This window comes from Teleopsis dalmanni, chromosome 1, assembly GCF_002237135.1.
Source record: "Teleopsis dalmanni isolate 2A chromosome 1, ASM223713v2, whole genome shotgun sequence".
Classification (NCBI taxonomy): Eukaryota; Metazoa; Arthropoda; class Insecta; order Diptera; family Diopsidae; genus Teleopsis; species Teleopsis dalmanni.
In genome coordinates, this window is record NC_051846.1 from 14060836 (window position 1) to 14078172 (window position 17337).

Sequence of the window (17337 nt, forward strand, 5' to 3'; positions counted from 1 at the left end):
TCTATAAATGTGTCGCGAAATAAATTACAATTGTAATTGTTGTGAACAATAATGAAGCCAGTTACGAGGGATGTTTATAATCAATGTTTGATAAGAGGAATACTCAATTTCAAGGATATAAGCAAGAAAATAAATTTTCTTTAGCTTTTATCGCAGCATTCATGACATATCAAAAAGATATACTATACTTACAACATCTATATGATATGAGTATAGTGATTAATTTCTTTTTCTAGAAGGACTTGTCAGTTATAGAATAGTTTAAAAAACTTGGACATATTTAAATACTCTAAAAACATATCACTCCTTTCAACTGATATTGTTTTATTCATATGTATCTCGAGATACCCTTTTGATAGGCATGAAGAAGTATGCTTAATAATTCTATTAATATTTAAGAAAGAAGAGTTGAAAAAAATGTCGCATCTTAAAATGAGATTGCAATAAGAACCGTTTTGCATTTTCAAAATACTGTCTCCTTGATTGGAGAGTGATTTCTAAGGACAAATTTAAATCTTGAAAGCCGACTGGAATAACCCTGCCTTTCATTTGTTAGATAACCTACTTTTTCTTCTGGCAAAGTTGATCTCTACAGCCAGTAAGATCTTACCACTCTCAGAGTCTACTGAGACTTATTTTGACTGTTACTTAACTTGTCTAAGATAGCAGCAGATTGGTGTTAACTAAATCTAAACTTTATCCTTGCTAAGTTGATAGTAATACTATCCATTTCCATCGTCATCCATAAATCCATTTTGAGCTTGAAAATCATGAACATGTGAAACAGTGTATTCCCTTAATATATATCTACCACATATTTTTCCATTGATTTCTTGTTTTAAGAAATAAAGAATTGAAGTGTATAGGAAGGAAAAACGGAAGAAGAATGTTTTTTTTCAATTTTTAACCAGATACTATAATCAAAATAAGTAGTATGACCTCAAAATAAGTCTTCAATAAATAATAATGACTGCGGATTTCACAGTTTTAACTGTGAAGTCTTAAAAATTGACTTAAGTTTATATTAAGTCAGCAAAGTTGTTGATATATCTTTGTCCTTATAAGGGTTCAAACTTGATTTTATTTAAAAAATTTTTAATCATACTTATGGAAAAGGAGTTTATGGGAAGAACACAGGAAACGCGTTACGATATGTTCGTTTATCTTTCACTTTTAATGAGATGTTTATTGTTCAGTTTAGTTTAGATTAGGTCTATATAAATAAATAAGATGGACACATTTTGAATCGCATTTATGATGTTCCTTTTGCTTTCAATATACTAATTGATTGTCCAGAATGTTCCATTGTGTCTAGTGATAAGTGATAATATTAAAGTGTTTACATAGCTCCAAACCAAGATTACTGATTTTATTTTTTGTATTCCCATGTTACAATATTTTGACATATTGAATTTGCAAACACTCATCAAAGCCAGAAAAAAAAAATATTAGAATAATAACAATTTTGTCAAACAATTATTTCATGCATGCCAATTCTTGACCGGACTTAATTAATCCTCGTAACCCTAATTTGTATTGCAAGGACTCAAACATTCCCGTTTATATTGCTTGATATCAGTACAGGCTTCAACTAATAACATAATCCGAAAATAACATCACAATCAGGCCAAAATGAAAATTGACAATCCTAATAAGCAATAAAATTAATTGGATTTGAAGTCGAAGTTTCTTGCCACTACTTCTGCTTCCAGTTCCACACACGCTACCTCTGCTCGTGCTCTTGATGCTGGTTCTTCCATTGTCCTTACTGTTTTTATTGATACAAAAGTGTGGAGCGGAAAGCGTAGAAGAAAAATAAGCACGCGTGTGTGCCTTTCTTAAGATTGTTGGCGTTAGTGGGGTTGGTGGGTCGTTTACTACTATAATTAATACGATTTGTGGTCAGCATGTAAGAGCACATGACATTAACCCCACTTAATTCGCATGTTAAGTGAAAAGTCCTCCAAAGGACAGTACATTTTTGCGAAGAGAGATTTAGAATGTCTTTACTAAGAGGCAAGCAAATTTTGAGAAAATACTATGAGTGGAGTGGAGTGGAGTCAACATTAAGGGAAGTGGGTAATGCGGAATTGTGTTGTGGACAAGTTTGGCTGCAGTCTGCCAGTTGTCGACGACGTGATTGTATGTGACAACTGCGTTAAGGTGACTTAGTTAAGTGTGAATTCCATGTGCGTTTTTAATCCCATAAATCAATGGGAACTGTCGCATGAAATATTAACATTTGTGTTGAAATAAATTAATTTTTATTTGTGGTAAATTAAAACTGCCAACCTAATTGGACTACCCATTTATGTTTCCTGGTAACCTTTGAGCAGGTATAACAATCTCCAATTATTTATAAACTCAAATGATAAATTTAATTAGAACTTTATATCCAAATTTATAGTATCTATTCTATATTGTTGTTTTTTTTTGGCTCTTTCGATTATTTCACAATCATTAATCGTCTCAATATTTAATTCTAGACTAAAAATTAATCTTATAAAGTGAGATATAAAGCTATGTTAGAATGTATTTAAAAATAATAAAGAAATATATAGAATGGAAATCAATATTATTTATTAAAATAAAAAAGCAATGTATTGTAATGATATCTTGTATACAAAGTACAACCTTTTTATAACACTCACAAACACTCCCATTAAAATAAACAAGAGTTAAAGTGTCAGTTACCAAAGCAGCAATAAAATGAAAAATTAAAAAATCTATAAAATAAAATATTAAAAAGTAACATATACATATATAACATATACATACATATGTACTATATACTAAAAATAGGAAATATGTGTTATATGAAAAAAACAGAAGAAGAACACAGAAATATAAAGTGAAATGCATTTTTAAACTCGAAAGCAAAGAACAGAATTTAATTCTAATGTAAATATTTTAATGTAAATATTGAAATTATAATTCTACTGTGGTATGATATCGACTTTCTTTAAGTAGACAAATGATCATGTATGTTAGTGTGCTTTTGTTTAGTTTAATATAAAATTTTGATTTGGGGCAGTGATTCAAAACTGCTTTATGTTTGCTCCGGAATAAAGTAATATATTTTGATTCAGTTATGACGGTATAGATTTTTATATGTGAAAATGTTGCAATTATAGTTCTCATGTAGTTTAGTATTTAATTTCTATAAATTAGACAACAGATACGGTTTAGAATGACAAGAATCCATTTAATATTGAAGGTGAAATCACTGCCTGTGTAGTTCTCGTGTGTGAGCAATTACCACTTTTAGATATTTTTTTGGTTAAAAAGGTGCAGTTTTTCGTTCTATAGCTATAGGTTTATAATAGATAGAGTATATTATTACAAATAATTAGTTGCCAAATCAGACAAATTTCCTGTAGTCTTTATTTTGAATTTGCACTTGTGTGCTAATTGGATAAGCTAAGTTTTTAATCCATATCATTTGTTCTGTCACAAAGTCAACTGTAGTTAGATCCACAGTGCTATTAAGATCTCTTGTTGAATGAAAGGTTGTTTCTATGGGTTACTTACTACTCTATAAAAACAATATAAATCTTTTTAAGTACTATATACTAGAATGGGTTGGTTTTTTTTTTTTTGCTTTAAAAATATAGCAAAATATTATTCTCTAGTCCTCGGCAAATGGTCTGCTATAGACCACTGAAAATAAAAAGAGGGACATTTTTTAGTTATTTAATGCAAAGAATCTTACAAAAATATTGAATCTATTTCTTTTTTTTGCTTTAACTTCTTACATACTTGCCATTATATTCGTTAGACCTGTTTATTTGCTTAGGACGTGTGCGAGTTAGGCTAAGTTGCGTTGTAAATGAGGGAAATTCTAAGATGAGTCGATAATGTAGTGATGTGTCGATACGTGTTGATAAATGGCAACTTAGCCTAACTCGCACACACGGTTGCCACTTATGGTACTTTAGTACCAAAATTGGTACTTTTTTTTTCGTTTGGTACTCATGTTCAAAAAATGGTACATTTTTGACGACCCAACTTTATTGTGGATATTTGCAATTAATTTTTTTTATAAATGCAACTTTGCACTATTTTATATTTTTTTCATTTATAACACTATGAAAAACACAGAACAAACAAATAAAAAGGTCCAAAAAAATTTTGGACCTTTTTTTTTATAGAAATGGTACCTTTTTAAACCAATTTTGGTACAGGAAAAAATTTTCAATTGGCAGCCGTGCTCGCACACGACCTTAATATCATTTTTGACTTAGTTAAGAATATATGAAAAGAAGTTAGACTAAAACTGTTGAATGCAACACTGCAGTATATATTTCCCAAAAGGGAAATTGTTAAAATTTGACATGTGAAACGAAATGTAAATAAACAAAAAACAGACTGGTGTTTGTTTTTTATAAATAAATATTATGCATTCCTTTTGTTTTCATTTTCTGTGTTTTTCAAAATCAATTAATTAATTTCTACTAACAAACAAAAGCTTTCCTAGAACTTTCTGATACATAAAAGCTCTTTCATATGCAATAATCAACTTTTATTAATGGAAACGACCAAATCTTAATTTAATTAAGGAAAGTTGTTTAAGCTGCAGTGGAAACATGACATTAGTTATTCCTGAATTTAATATTTAGTTACAGGCTGTGTATCAGACGATGAATTGATTTATTTTAAGTCAGTCTAGTTCAATATCAAGACGCACGATATATCCATATTGAAGGAATATAAAATATTTGTATTTTAAGAATAAAATATTATTTATAAATTATAATTTAAAAGAATTCCTTACCTTCAAGTTATCGAATATACTTTATAAGCTGTTTAACTTAAATAGCATTTTGGTATAATCCGATATGTATTCCTCTTCATTTGTCTATCGACTTACTTGTCTCGTCTTTCTAATTTTAGCATTTAGTACTCCTTCAAACAACAATCTTTGCCCAACAATAAACAAACGAGCAACATAAACTAGCAATTTTCTCTAAGCTGATTTGCCAACATGTATCTTACTTGTTACATGTGCCGTTGGTGCCGTTGGTGTTGTTGGTGCCGTTGGTGTTGTTGCTCGCATTGTTGTTGTGTTGTTGTTATTGCTGGCTACTTTAATTGGATTTTGGCGAACATAAATGCACTTATTTGATAGGTGAACGTAAATGTGTACAAAATGTCCTTAGACAGTGATGTGTAGGAACATAAGTACAATTCTGAGGACACTCATACGCACTGTACAACGCACCTCGGCTCGCACTCGAGCCGAAACAGAGTTACAAATGTTGACATGTCGCAACTAATGTGTGCTAATGTAAATTTGTTGTTGATGTTATCTGAATTTGTATCTTTAGCTTATAACTTTTTGAGCTTGATTTGTGAAAAGTTGGGTGAAAGGTAGTAAGCAGAGTAGCAGAGCAGCGAAGCGGTATATTTGAGGTTTAGATTTAAGTGCTGCACTTGTTGTCGGTCACATGTGCACTTGAAGTTGCTACGTAATTGTCGTTTACTGGTATGTTAATGGATGTGGAGTTCTGTACCATTGTGTTGTTGTTGTTGTCGTTGTTGTGTTTGGCATTAATCTTTGCTTAATTTAATGTAAACCGAACTATATTTGCTTGCGTGCTACTCCAATGTTAACGTACAAAATGTTTATTCACCCAAGGATATTTTGGGGATCAAATGCCAACTTCTCACTTATTTTGGTGATTGCAATGAATATATTGAAATTGTTGGTATTGTTTATGATTTAGGTTTTTGTTTGCATTTATTTTATGGCTCACCACCCACAGCTGCGCTTCGTATTTTATTTCATTCAAATTTTATTCTATTTGTACTGAAGTCATCAGTGAGATTGTCAACCAGTGCCCCTTCTGACAAATCCTTAAGATTAATAATAAATAAATTAATTAATCAGAACTCAGCAAATATGTTAAATTATTACCCTGAAACTGCAAATGTGCATTTCATAATTTATTTGTCTGGTTTGGACAAAGCATTTAAACAAATCTTCAAGAAGCTGTGAAGTTAACGGTAATATTTTCATTTATATATTATTTTAAATAAATTAATTTAAGAAAAATACCACAGATATTACGACAAATATTGCAACGATTTAGTATTAGTAAAACATTCCTGGTCTTTACGACATATATAGAATTGCTTAGGGAATTGTTTATCATATTTTTATAATCTATATTTTTATATTACAGCTCCATTAAACTTTAAATTGGTCGGTACAACTTTAAGTAAAATAATATTATTTCACAAAAAATTGCTGAAGAGCGTACTCCCCAGTCTAAAACGTATGTGCCTGTCATTATAGCACGATGGCTCTAAAAATACTCTTCAATCATTGACAAGGCTTTTTGTTAATAATGCAGTAATACTACTGTAATCATTGTTGGATTGTTACTTACTAAGTAAATATGGTGTGATGAATGCATCCAGGCAGGAGTTCCATATTATTTCTTCCAATATAAACAATTAAGTGTTCGGCCAGATCTGGAGGACATTTCTGGGAAAGTATGTTGATGCAAAAGTATGTTGATCAAGCAAAGAAAAAAAAACAATAAATTTAATTTTTCTCTTTATAATTCACCCTTGAAATAGATTAGACCTCGAAACTGAATGCACCACAGTAATATTAAAATGACGTAAAAGATTTTCACAGATTTCTAGAAATGGGTAAAATGGAATAAAGGAATTTATTTACAATTTTTTTTTTTGTATAGAACGCAAAAGCCAAATTTAATTGAAATAATTGTAATATGCTAAATTAGAATGCAAATTTATTTAAAAAAATTTGCACTTCTCTTAATTTAATTGTTGTATTTTAAATTAAAATATAAATTGCTATAGTACAAAAGTATGTCACTTCCTTTCATTGTGAAAAGTATGATTCCAAAAGATAATTTTTATATAAAACCTACGTGTAAATAAAATATAAAAAAATTATGATTTGAATAAAAAAACATTTCGAAGGCTTGGAATTATTTTTATACATTAAACATTTTTTTTTCGTAATTTCAGATGTTGCATTTAAAAATTGGATACGTCACGCTAATGAGGGTGCATCCTGCCTGAATATTAGCATACAAAAGCACCGACAAACTGCAGAGAACTAAAGGCCGCAATCATTTATTGAGTTCAAAATAATCACAACTGGTATGACGTATATCCGTAAATGGGTGATGAGTAAATTTTTCATCCTTTCCAACGTTATGAAATGAATAGTTAAAATAGTTTTTTTGGTTACGATTAACAAACAATTTTTAAGTAAAATAGATAATATAATAGAAAACACCAGGGTTCTAGTAGAGCGAAACTGTTAGCTCTACTTGTTTTTTATGCTAAAAGTACAGAATATGAACACGAAAACAATATTTTATTGTGACTCTAACCTAAAAAGCAAATTAATAATTACAATAAATTAAAGCATATCATATATTGCCTTCAAAAACAGAGCTTACTCTCCCTTTCCAACAGAGTTTGTTATTGCAAACTTCAGAAGAATACTTTTGAATTGATTTTCATATCATATTTTACATTTATTTATTATTTTGAGTTATTAATATTATTTTATTGTTAATTACGTCTGACATATAAATTAAGACAGCAATTTATACATGACTTCATTTGACTATGTTGTGAATCAGCTAAATATGTAATATTATGTGATATTTTTTGTTAAATCTACATTTACAACTTAATTATTCCATTATTCTATAAATTTTTAAAATGTTTTCTTTTCAAATATATATAAAATATTATTGCAAGAAATGTCAATTATGCTAATTGAAGTCATTTTTAATACAAGAGTGAACGGTTATTGAGTAAGGGATCGTGCACTGCGACCTAAAAGATCTATTGTGCCAGAGTGAACGGTTACTTTAAATTAATTTTTTTTCATATGCCCATGCCAAATTTTACAAACAGATCACTTGATGGTTTTTTTTTATTGCTGTCACATCTGCCCTTATCTGTCATTATAGACTGTTCCCACTGATATGTTGTTTTTAAAAAAAGTTTCGGCTGTTAGGTTATTTTGTGATCGCAAGCGGTTAAAAACGATGGTGGAAACAATTTTAACTACGAAAGTAATTAAAAGGGAAGATTATGAACGTGTGCTTGAATTTCTTTTCAAATATTACTATCCAGAAGAACCATTGACTATAGGAACTGAACCCAAGGAGCCGGATCCAAATGACATTAAGTTCAATATGGGAAATATTAAACATGGTGCTTGCTTTATGGCTTTAGCCAACGAAGGTAAGAAAGAGGAAAAAGTAGCTGGAGTAGTATTGGCTGGGCCAAAAGGTGCAACTGAGTATGAACATTTATGTGAAGAAGCAGAGAAGTTAGAGGGCACCAAGTGGGGTACAACAATAAAATTTCTCGCTAAAATAGAATACGATGCCAACGTGTTTGAGAAATATGATATAACGGAAGCGTATCACGCTCATGTTTTAGCTGTCGATTCCACATATCGTGGTAAATCTCTTGGTTCCATGCTATTGACTAAACTAAGAGATCATCTTTCTAGTCTTGGTTGTAAACTGTTGACTGTCGACTGCACTTCGGTATATTCTGCGCGTCTATGTGAACGTTTGCATATGAAATGTGGAAACATTCAATATTATGCCGACTATAAGGATGAAAAAGGAGAACAAATATTTAAGCCACCAGCGCCACACGATTGCGTTAAAACTTATTCGTTATTTTTGGAATGAGGTCAGTATTTCTTTTGTAAATACATTTAAACCGTTTTATTAAAATTTCTTATATAATTTTTATTTACAGTTGTAACGATTCTTCATGCTCCGCTTTCAAAGAAGTTTTTTAAAAAACTATTTTCAATTTTAAGTTAGTTTAAATAAATTGTATATAAATGTACATCTTAGAACTACAATATAAAAAATAAATTAAAAAAGTTTTATGTATTTTGACAAAGAAAATGTTTCACTTTCATTGGATTAATATACTTAAGTTCTCCTAGCCCAATTGTAAATAGTTTTAAATGTTGAAAATATAAAAGTAGTTTTTTTTAGTGTATAATAGTTGATGTTCTTATTACGTTCTTATTAATGGTTAAACTCGCCGTAACGGTGAGGCACTCAGTTAACATGAGTGTTTTGAGTCTTGTTATCTCTAGAGCTTTATATGAGATCTGTAATATATGAATATTTATTGCAATATATAGTATATGTAGTGAAAGCTTCGTTAAGTGCATGTTCTAGCAAACCCTCGTCCAAATGACTTTTGGACCCACCCCATTGAAGTGGCCAGGTTTTTCAGCTGGATCCAGATTAACGTTCAATTTCATCCAACCCGCTCAATTCTCATCATCTTCCCCCCTCCATCTTACCCAGCCACTAACCAACCAACTCCCTACCCACGTAATTGTCTTGTATATCCTTTCATGTTGTCTGCTTACAGGTCTCAGCGGTTTACAACAACACAATAACATTAACATATATATTCTACTTAAATTAATACACATTATTAATACGTTTTTTGAAGTTAATTCCATTATTTTATTTGAAATTTTGAATCTTTCATTTATATCTTGAACGTATTTGTCATTGGATCGTTTTGGTTTAAAGGATATTGAACATTTAACTCAGCAAATGTTATTAATACTTTTTAAGTTAAGTTAAATCGATTCAGTTGCTTTACATATTTTTTTATTTTTTTTGTATAGTTAAAATAGTTTTATTGGTTAATATTAGCAAACAATTTTTAAGTAAAATAGATAATATAATAGAAAACACCAGGGTTCTAGTAGAGCGAAACTGTTAGCTTTACTTGTTTTTTATGCTAAAAGTACAGAATATGAACACAAAAACAATATTTTATTGTGACTCTATCCTAAAATGCAAAATAATAATTACAATAAGTTAAAGCATTTCATATATTGCCTTCAAAACCAGAGCTTATTCTCCCTTTCCAACAGAGTTTGTTATTGCAAACTTCAGAAGAATACTTTTGAATTGATTTTCATATCATATTTTACATTTATTTATTATTTTGAGTTATTAATATTATTTTATTGTTAATTACGTCTGACATATAAATTAAAGACAGCAATTTATACATGACTTCATTCTGACTATGTTGTGAATCAGCTAAATATGTAATATTTTGTGATATTTTTTGTTAAATCTACATTTACAACTTAATTATTCCATTATTCTATAAATTTTTAAAATGTTTTCTTTTCAAATATATATAAAATATTATTGCAAGAAATGTCAATTATGCTAATTGAAGTCATTTTTAATACAAGAGTGAACGGTTATTGAGTAAGGGATCGTGCACTGCGACCTAAAAGATCTATTGTGCCAGAGTGAACGGTTACTTTAAATTAATTTTCTTTCATATGCCCATGCCAAATTTTACAAACAGATCACTTGATGGTTTTTTTTATTGCTGTCATATCTGCCCTTCTCTGTCATTATCGACTGTTCCCACTGATATGTTGTTCTTAAAAAGTAAAGTTTCGGCTGCCAGGTTATTTTGTGATCGCAAGCGGTTAAAAACGATGGTGGAAACAACTTTAACGACGAAAGTAATTAAAAGGGAAGATTATGAACGTGTGCTTGAATTTCTTTTCAAATATTACTATCCAGAAGAACCATTGACTATAGGAACTGAACCCAAGGAGCCGGATCCAAATGACATTAAGTTCAATATGGGAAATATTAAACATGGTGCTTGCTTTATGGCTTTAGCCAACGAAGGTAAGAAAGAGGAAAAAGTAGCTGGAGTAGTATTGGCTGGGCCAAAAGGTGCAACTGAGTATGAACATTTATGTGAAGAAGCAGAGAAGGTGGAGGGCACCAAGTGGGGTACAATAATAAAATTTCTCGCTAAAATAGAATACGATGCCAACGTGTTTGAGAAATATGATATAACGGAAGCGTATCACGCCCATGTTTTAGCTGTCGAACCCACATATCGTGGTAAATCTCATGGTTCCATGCTATTGACTAAACTAAGAGATCATCTTTCTAGTCTTGGTTGTAAACTGTTGACTGCCGACTGCACTTCAGTATATTCTGCGCGTATATGTGAACGTTTGCATATGAAATGTGAAAACATTCAATATTATGCCGACTATAAGGATGAAAAAGGAGAACAAATATTTAAGCCACCAGCGCCACATGATTGCGTTAAAACTTATTCGTTATTTTTGGAATGAGGTCAGTATTTCTTTTGTAAATACATTTAAACCGTTTTATTAAAATTTCTTATATAATTTTTATTTAGAGTTGTAACGCTTCTTCATGCTCCGCTTTCAAGGCAGTTTTTTAAAAAATTATTTTTAATTTTAAGTTAGTTTAAATAAATTGTATATAAATGTACATATTAGAACTACAATATAAAAAATAAATTAAAAAAGTTTTATATATTTTGCCAAAGAAAATGTATCGCTTTCATTGGATTAATATATTTAAGTTCTCCTAGCCCAATTGTAAATAGTTTTAAATGTTGAAAATATAAAAGTAGTTTCTTTTAGTGTATAATAGTTGATGTTCTTATTACGTTCTTATTAATGGTTAAACTCGCCGTAACGGTGAGGCACTCAGTTAACATGAGTGTTTTGAGTCTTGTTATCTCTAGAGCTTTATATGAGATCTGTAATATATGAATATTTATTGCAATATATAGTATATGTAGTGAAAGCTTCGTTAAGTGCATGTTCTAGCAAACCCTCGTCCAAATGACTTTTGGACCCACCCCATTGAAGTGGCCAGGTTTTTCAGCTGGATCCAGATTAACGTTCAATTTCATCCAACCCGCTCAATTCTCATCATCTTCCCCCCTCCATCTTACCCAGCCACTAACCAACCAACTCCCTACCCACGTAATTGTCTTGTATATCCTTTCATGTTGTCTGCTTACAGGTCTCAGCGGTTTACAACAACAATAACATTAACATATATATTCTACTTAAATTAATACACATTATTAATACGTTTTTTGAAGTTAATTTCATTATTTTTGGAATTTTGACCCTTTCATTTTATAATAACTTGAACATATTTGCCATTTGGATCGTTTTGTTTTAAAGGATATTGAACATTTAACTCAGCAAATGTTATTAATACTTTTTAAGTTAAGTTAAATCGATTCAGTTCCTTTACATATTTTTTTATTTTCTTTTTATAGTTTTTTTTTTGCAATGCGAATTTCAGAAAAATTTTAAAAATAAAAAAAATTTAATTTTATTTCATATTTCAATATAATTTCAATTTAAACATTACGGAAAAAATTATCAAAATGTAAAAGCAAAAGAAAATTGTCAATTTGAAATATTGGAACGATTTTACTTGAATTTTGCCAACAATGCTGTCGTTTTCCAGGCTCGACTACGGTAACAACTTCTGGAGCGGAGAGCTGCAACCTAGCAGTTGTCGCACATGGCGATTGCGATGCAACAACTCAAGCGTGTGTAATGCTTTCGATTTTATTTAGCACTGCAATGTTATCTAGAGAAAATGCATCCTGCTGGGTTGAAAGCAATGGGGATGTGGCATTTCCCACCCCACACACAATAAAGCACCAAAATAATATAGTTTGTGTTTGGTGTCTGCACAATTACATACCACCACACACACACACAAAAAGCACAGGCACATACACATACGTAGATGATTTTACAATGGAGCAACAGCCCAGTATTTAAAGTATTCTTTGGTGGTTCCAAAATCGGTGGCATGAATTTAAAATACTGCATTCAATGCCGCGCAGCATGCACTTTCTGTTTTTTGCAGTGCAGTAGTTTGCCAAAAATGCTACTTGACAGCTACGGATTCTGTAAGTGATTTATGCCGTTGATATGTAGTACAGCCTGGTATGCGGTAGGTATTACTTTTGGCACCCTAACCAGTACATATTAGTACATTTGTAACGGTAAAAACCATTGAAATTTAGCGCGTGAAAATTTATGCGCATATAAATAGGCGCATAGAGGGTTTTCTGTGAGGTACGTTGCAGCCCATTTTCAATTAAAATAAGGCAAGTTTAATATTATTTGTATATTTCAAATTCAAACTTTCATGTCAATAAAGATAACATATCTTATTTAAATAAAATATATTATTATTATGTTGTGGATAGTTGAGTCACTTGAGCACTTTTACTCTTTATTAACTGGGAGGTTTCTTTATAACCCCTCTCCACGCCTTGGCTGATAAACACTTCATCAGACTAAGCAATAATTGACCCCTTCTCGAGGAGTCTACAACCATTTTGAGATTTGATAACGCAGTGTTGGTACGCCATTAAACTATGTTCTCAATATTATCACAAATGTTTCTGATACAAATGTTTCTGAAAAGGATTGCTTATCTATCATGCACTGAATAAAACAAATTAAAAGACAATCGTAACGCTTAGTAATCATGTCTTATCTTTTTATAAGTAGTAAATATAATCAGAAACTTTCACAACATTTTAAAAATGTACACCTGATTAGTAATAATAATTAAAAATAATAACGAAAAACTGAAATAGTTTTTTTGTCGAGTACAGAATTTATTAAAACGCTTACATGTCATTTGGTATGAATGTCATCTTTATTCATGGTACACGTAAAAAATTTATGAGTGTTCTCTTCTTAAGTACATTTGTAAATATTGTATAAAATATCTTCTTAAAATACGTATTATATATAATGGAACTTATTATCTAGAAAAAGTACAGTCAAAGCATACGCTGCTTAAGTAAAACCAGAGCTTCGCATAATCGTTATATCCGTACGTTTGCACTTTCTGTAAAAATAATCACAAACACCTAGTCCAAAATTGCCCTCATTCTTTTTATAAATATCAAGTCCTCTACCAGATATTATGATGTATCCATTGCTTAGACTGTAAATAGAAAACAAATACAATTCTTTGGAAAAACCGCTTGATATCAAATTACACATATGTTCTGTTCTTACACAATTCTGCGATCATGTATATTGTCATACACAATATTAAGATGAACATTTCTGTTGGCTAAATTCGTCTTTATTTCATCCAATATGGCAGCTTGTTCGGACTTTGTATTTGGATCTACGGTAGTTACCACACGCACATATCTGCAATTTGGGCAGCTCTTAATTGATAATTCAAAAAATCTTACGAGATTTTTTAACTAAATTAAAATAAATAAAATAAAATGAAAAATATATATAATATTTGTAACCACACCTGATGTTTTTCTCTTAAGTAGCTTTCCTCAATCAGTATTTCTTTCACCCCTGCGTTCAAATACGTTCCAAATAGCACGTCATAACTGTAACCTGTAGCATCATCTTCGATATGCACCTCAGTTACATGATTGCCACAACGTCTTAAAGTGTCAATGCGCGTTCTAACTTTCTCAGCTTGTTCAATATACTCTTTGATTTTTTGCAAAAATTTTTTCTTTTTTTCGTCATCGAAGGCTGTTATATATAATATTTAATTTTTTAGCATAAAAACAATGTAAACAAAATTTCTGCATTTACCTCTAACCATTTCCATTACAATTTGTATGGCCTTCGTATAATACATTTCGGCTTCCATGTTTCTGTTTTCTTCATCACATTTAAATGCATTTTGCAAAATGATTGTAACATTCTCCATCTTTGTGGAAGTTTTCGTTGAAAATCTTAAACAACTAATAAATCTTTTCTTAACACCTATCAAAGCGTCCAACCACTTTGTGCGTTTGCAAACAATGAAACAAGAACAGCTGTTTAGGAACAGTTTGTCGAAATTACTAAACAGCTGTCTGACATGAACAGGGTTGTTATCCATTTTATGTTTTGTATGAAAACTGAAATATTATTAAAAGCATTTTTATTTAGAATATTGCACAAAATATATATACAATAATGTTAAAACTTAAATATATAAAAAACATTTACATTATAAATATAATTGCATATATGAAATGTTTTACTTAGATATTATATGGTATAAAATTGTTTGAAACAAGTAAATGAAATTTAAGTGAAATATCAAAACAACTAATTATTTCAACTTGTTTGGGTTTTGAATAATGATTTTATGTATGTTGTATAGTTATAATGATAATCAAAATTAAAACATTATCAATTAATTTATTATTAGAAATATATATTTATATATATATATACATATAATATAAATATATATAAGTATATATAAGTACATACTAACAATTCATATGTATTTCTTTATATAAAAATATATTCACACACAACTATATACATATATATTACTTGATGCATATAAATTGAATATAATATATATACAGTATATTTAGTTTTTTTTCAATTTCATTTACGTTTTGAAAGATATTTACTGTTTAAATAATTTTAATGAATAATTTTCGCTAAAACAGTTTTAATAGTTGTATCTGTAATTACAATCGGAGTAATGTAATAAAAATATTCTAATAGTTTCCGTTGCGTTTCGCTTTATCACCCAATTTTATAAAATATCTTTGTCTGAATCTCTTATGTTGTAACAGATAAAAATTGTAACTGACGTCATATACTCATGACGGAAAATTACTAACCACTTACATTAATTCTTTTAAAAAATATTACAAGATAAGATTTTGATAACGCGCCGATAATTAGAAGAACTCAATTGTATATATGATTATATTTTTAGGATTAACAAATAGCTTTCATTTTTCATTTTTGTATAATAATATAAAATATATGTATATATAGTGGATAATATATAATTTCGTTCAATCTAAATTATTGGAAAGAAATTAGTAAGGAAAACTAAACACATAATTTTATCAAATATATTTTCTAATACACTGTTACATGAACATACCTAATCAAATATTTTTGTAAGTTTAACCAATGTGGGTGCAATATTAAATACGATTAGTTGTGTCGCTACCAATAAATTATAAAATAAAAAGCTAAAATTGAGCGAAGAGTTTAAACGTATTTACAAAGAACAGGCAACGGGTTTCCAATCAGCTGTTATCTCTGTGTTGACAACAGATAAATGTTTACGATAAAATTATTCGGTAAAACGTTCCTGAAAATTTATTATTTTTTATAATTGTTGTTTATTAAAATTCACACAGCGCCTGTCGGATCTATTGTGTCCCCTTCTCTAAGACCTGTTGCATCAGTAAAAAGTAGTATAGAACCTATTTTACAGAATTTTAAAATTTAATAAATTTTATTCAGTAAATTTGCTACTTCATTTACCAAGTAGATAAACTTATACATTTATAAGGTTTATAAGGCATTTATCAGTTTAGATGAGTACGCTTAATGTCTTTTAATAAAATGTGGGGTTTAAAAGTATATGACAAATCAAATGTTGTATAAAAATGTAAAATGATATCATAGAGTTTGCATTCACGACATTTCAAAGAGGTATCTTGTAGGAACTTAAAGAAACAAAACAGCACGTTGAAATGCATTCCTGCGGTCGGAACTCGTTAAGTAAATTAACGATGAAAATTTATTAATAACAATATAAAAAATGTGTGTATAAGACTTAAAAACCATCCAGAACCTTTAATAAAGCTTATGATGCTATATAGAGGGAGGTCTCGAAACTAAATTATTAACATATACTATAAAATAGATAAAGTATGATATAAAGTTAAACTCACTCTAAAGAGTGCATATGAATTATGAATTATTCTTTTAGTTAAAATCAAATTATGGATGAAGTGGTATTCCATAATTTCCATAATCCAAAACTAATGAAAATGTTTTGAAATTCAATGAAAATTTTAAAATTGTACACAATTTGATACCAATTAGATACTATTTAAATCCTTTGAATCTATTATGATAGTAAATTCCATACTATCCACAAACCAAATTTATTTGCTTTACATTTGAACAAAAGAAATATGTCAGTGTGAACACCACTTTACGTTTAATGTCATGTAAATATGTTTTATGCGTTAGTCTAAACAGCATTTATTTGTAGTGTTTGCCTAATTACCTTGAATATTGCAAGAAAAATATCACTAATGGTTTGGTAAGTAGTAAATTAATTGAATCAATGATCGATTGATGAAATGGTAATTAAGGTACCGAGATAACATTGTGAAAATTATATTATTATAAGACTTACTTTTTTCAAGGGCTATTGTGACATTGTAACTATTAAATTAGAACGAAAATAAGATGCAACACCATAATTAAATATATATTCATATATATATGAAACATACAATATATATTAAAAAATATGTGATATATAATATAGAATATTTCCTTTATACCTCCCGCACATTTTTGAGTTGCTATATGTATACAGTTTAGTTTTCAAAGCTCGATTAAACTATTGGGTCCATAATTTTCTTGAGGAGGTTTCCTGCAGGGAAGGCTTAACATTACGCTTCTATTAA

At 29.6% G+C, this 17337-nt stretch overlaps 3 protein-coding genes across 3 annotated transcripts; 2 read left to right on the top strand and 1 right to left on the bottom strand.

Moving 5' to 3' along the window:
- Positions 1-7973: 7973 nt before the first annotated feature.
- Positions 7974-8812, top strand: LOC119669182 (dopamine N-acetyltransferase-like). The gene is made up of 2 exons (XM_038078992.1): positions 7974-8706; positions 8776-8812. The coding sequence occupies exon 1, from the start codon at positions 7983-7985 to the stop codon at positions 8703-8705; it is 723 nt and encodes a 240-aa protein (XP_037934920.1). The 5' UTR covers positions 7974-7982; the 3' UTR covers position 8706; positions 8776-8812.
- A 1615-nt stretch (positions 8813-10427) lies between these two features.
- Positions 10428-11341, top strand: LOC119671224 (dopamine N-acetyltransferase-like). Its single transcript, XM_038081761.1, has 2 exons — positions 10428-11177; positions 11245-11341. Exon 1 carries the CDS (start codon positions 10451-10453, stop codon positions 11174-11176), a length of 726 nt encoding a protein of 241 aa, XP_037937689.1. The 5' UTR covers positions 10428-10450; the 3' UTR covers position 11177; positions 11245-11341.
- A 2193-nt stretch (positions 11342-13534) lies between these two features.
- Positions 13535-14787, bottom strand: LOC119671225 (MIT domain-containing protein 1). The gene is made up of 4 exons (XM_038081762.1): positions 14477-14787; positions 14178-14413; positions 13925-14121; positions 13535-13850 (listed from the first exon to the last, which is right to left on the bottom strand). Exons 1-4 carry the CDS (start codon positions 14766-14768, stop codon positions 13700-13702), a joined length of 876 nt encoding a protein of 291 aa, XP_037937690.1. The 5' UTR covers positions 14769-14787; the 3' UTR covers positions 13535-13699.
- Between the last annotated feature and the right edge of the window lie 2550 nt (positions 14788-17337).

Coding starts and splice junctions, on each gene's coding strand:
- LOC119669182 (XM_038078992.1), top strand. CDS start 7,983: ATGTTGTTTTTAAAAAAAGTTTCGGCTGTTAGGTTATTTTGTGATCGC.
- LOC119671224 (XM_038081761.1), top strand. CDS start 10,451: ATGTTGTTCTTAAAAAGTAAAGTTTCGGCTGCCAGGTTATTTTGTGAT.
- LOC119671225 (XM_038081762.1), bottom strand. CDS start 14,768: ATGGATAACAACCCTGTTCATGTCAGACAGCTGTTTAGTAATTTCGAC. Junction 14,122..14,177: donor ACTTAAGAGAAAAACATCAG/GTGTGGTTACAA, acceptor ATTTTAATTTAG/TTAAAAAATCTCGTAAGATT. Junction 13,851..13,924: donor ATACATGATCGCAGAATTGT/GTAAGAACAGAA, acceptor TTCTATTTACAG/TCTAAGCAATGGATACATCA.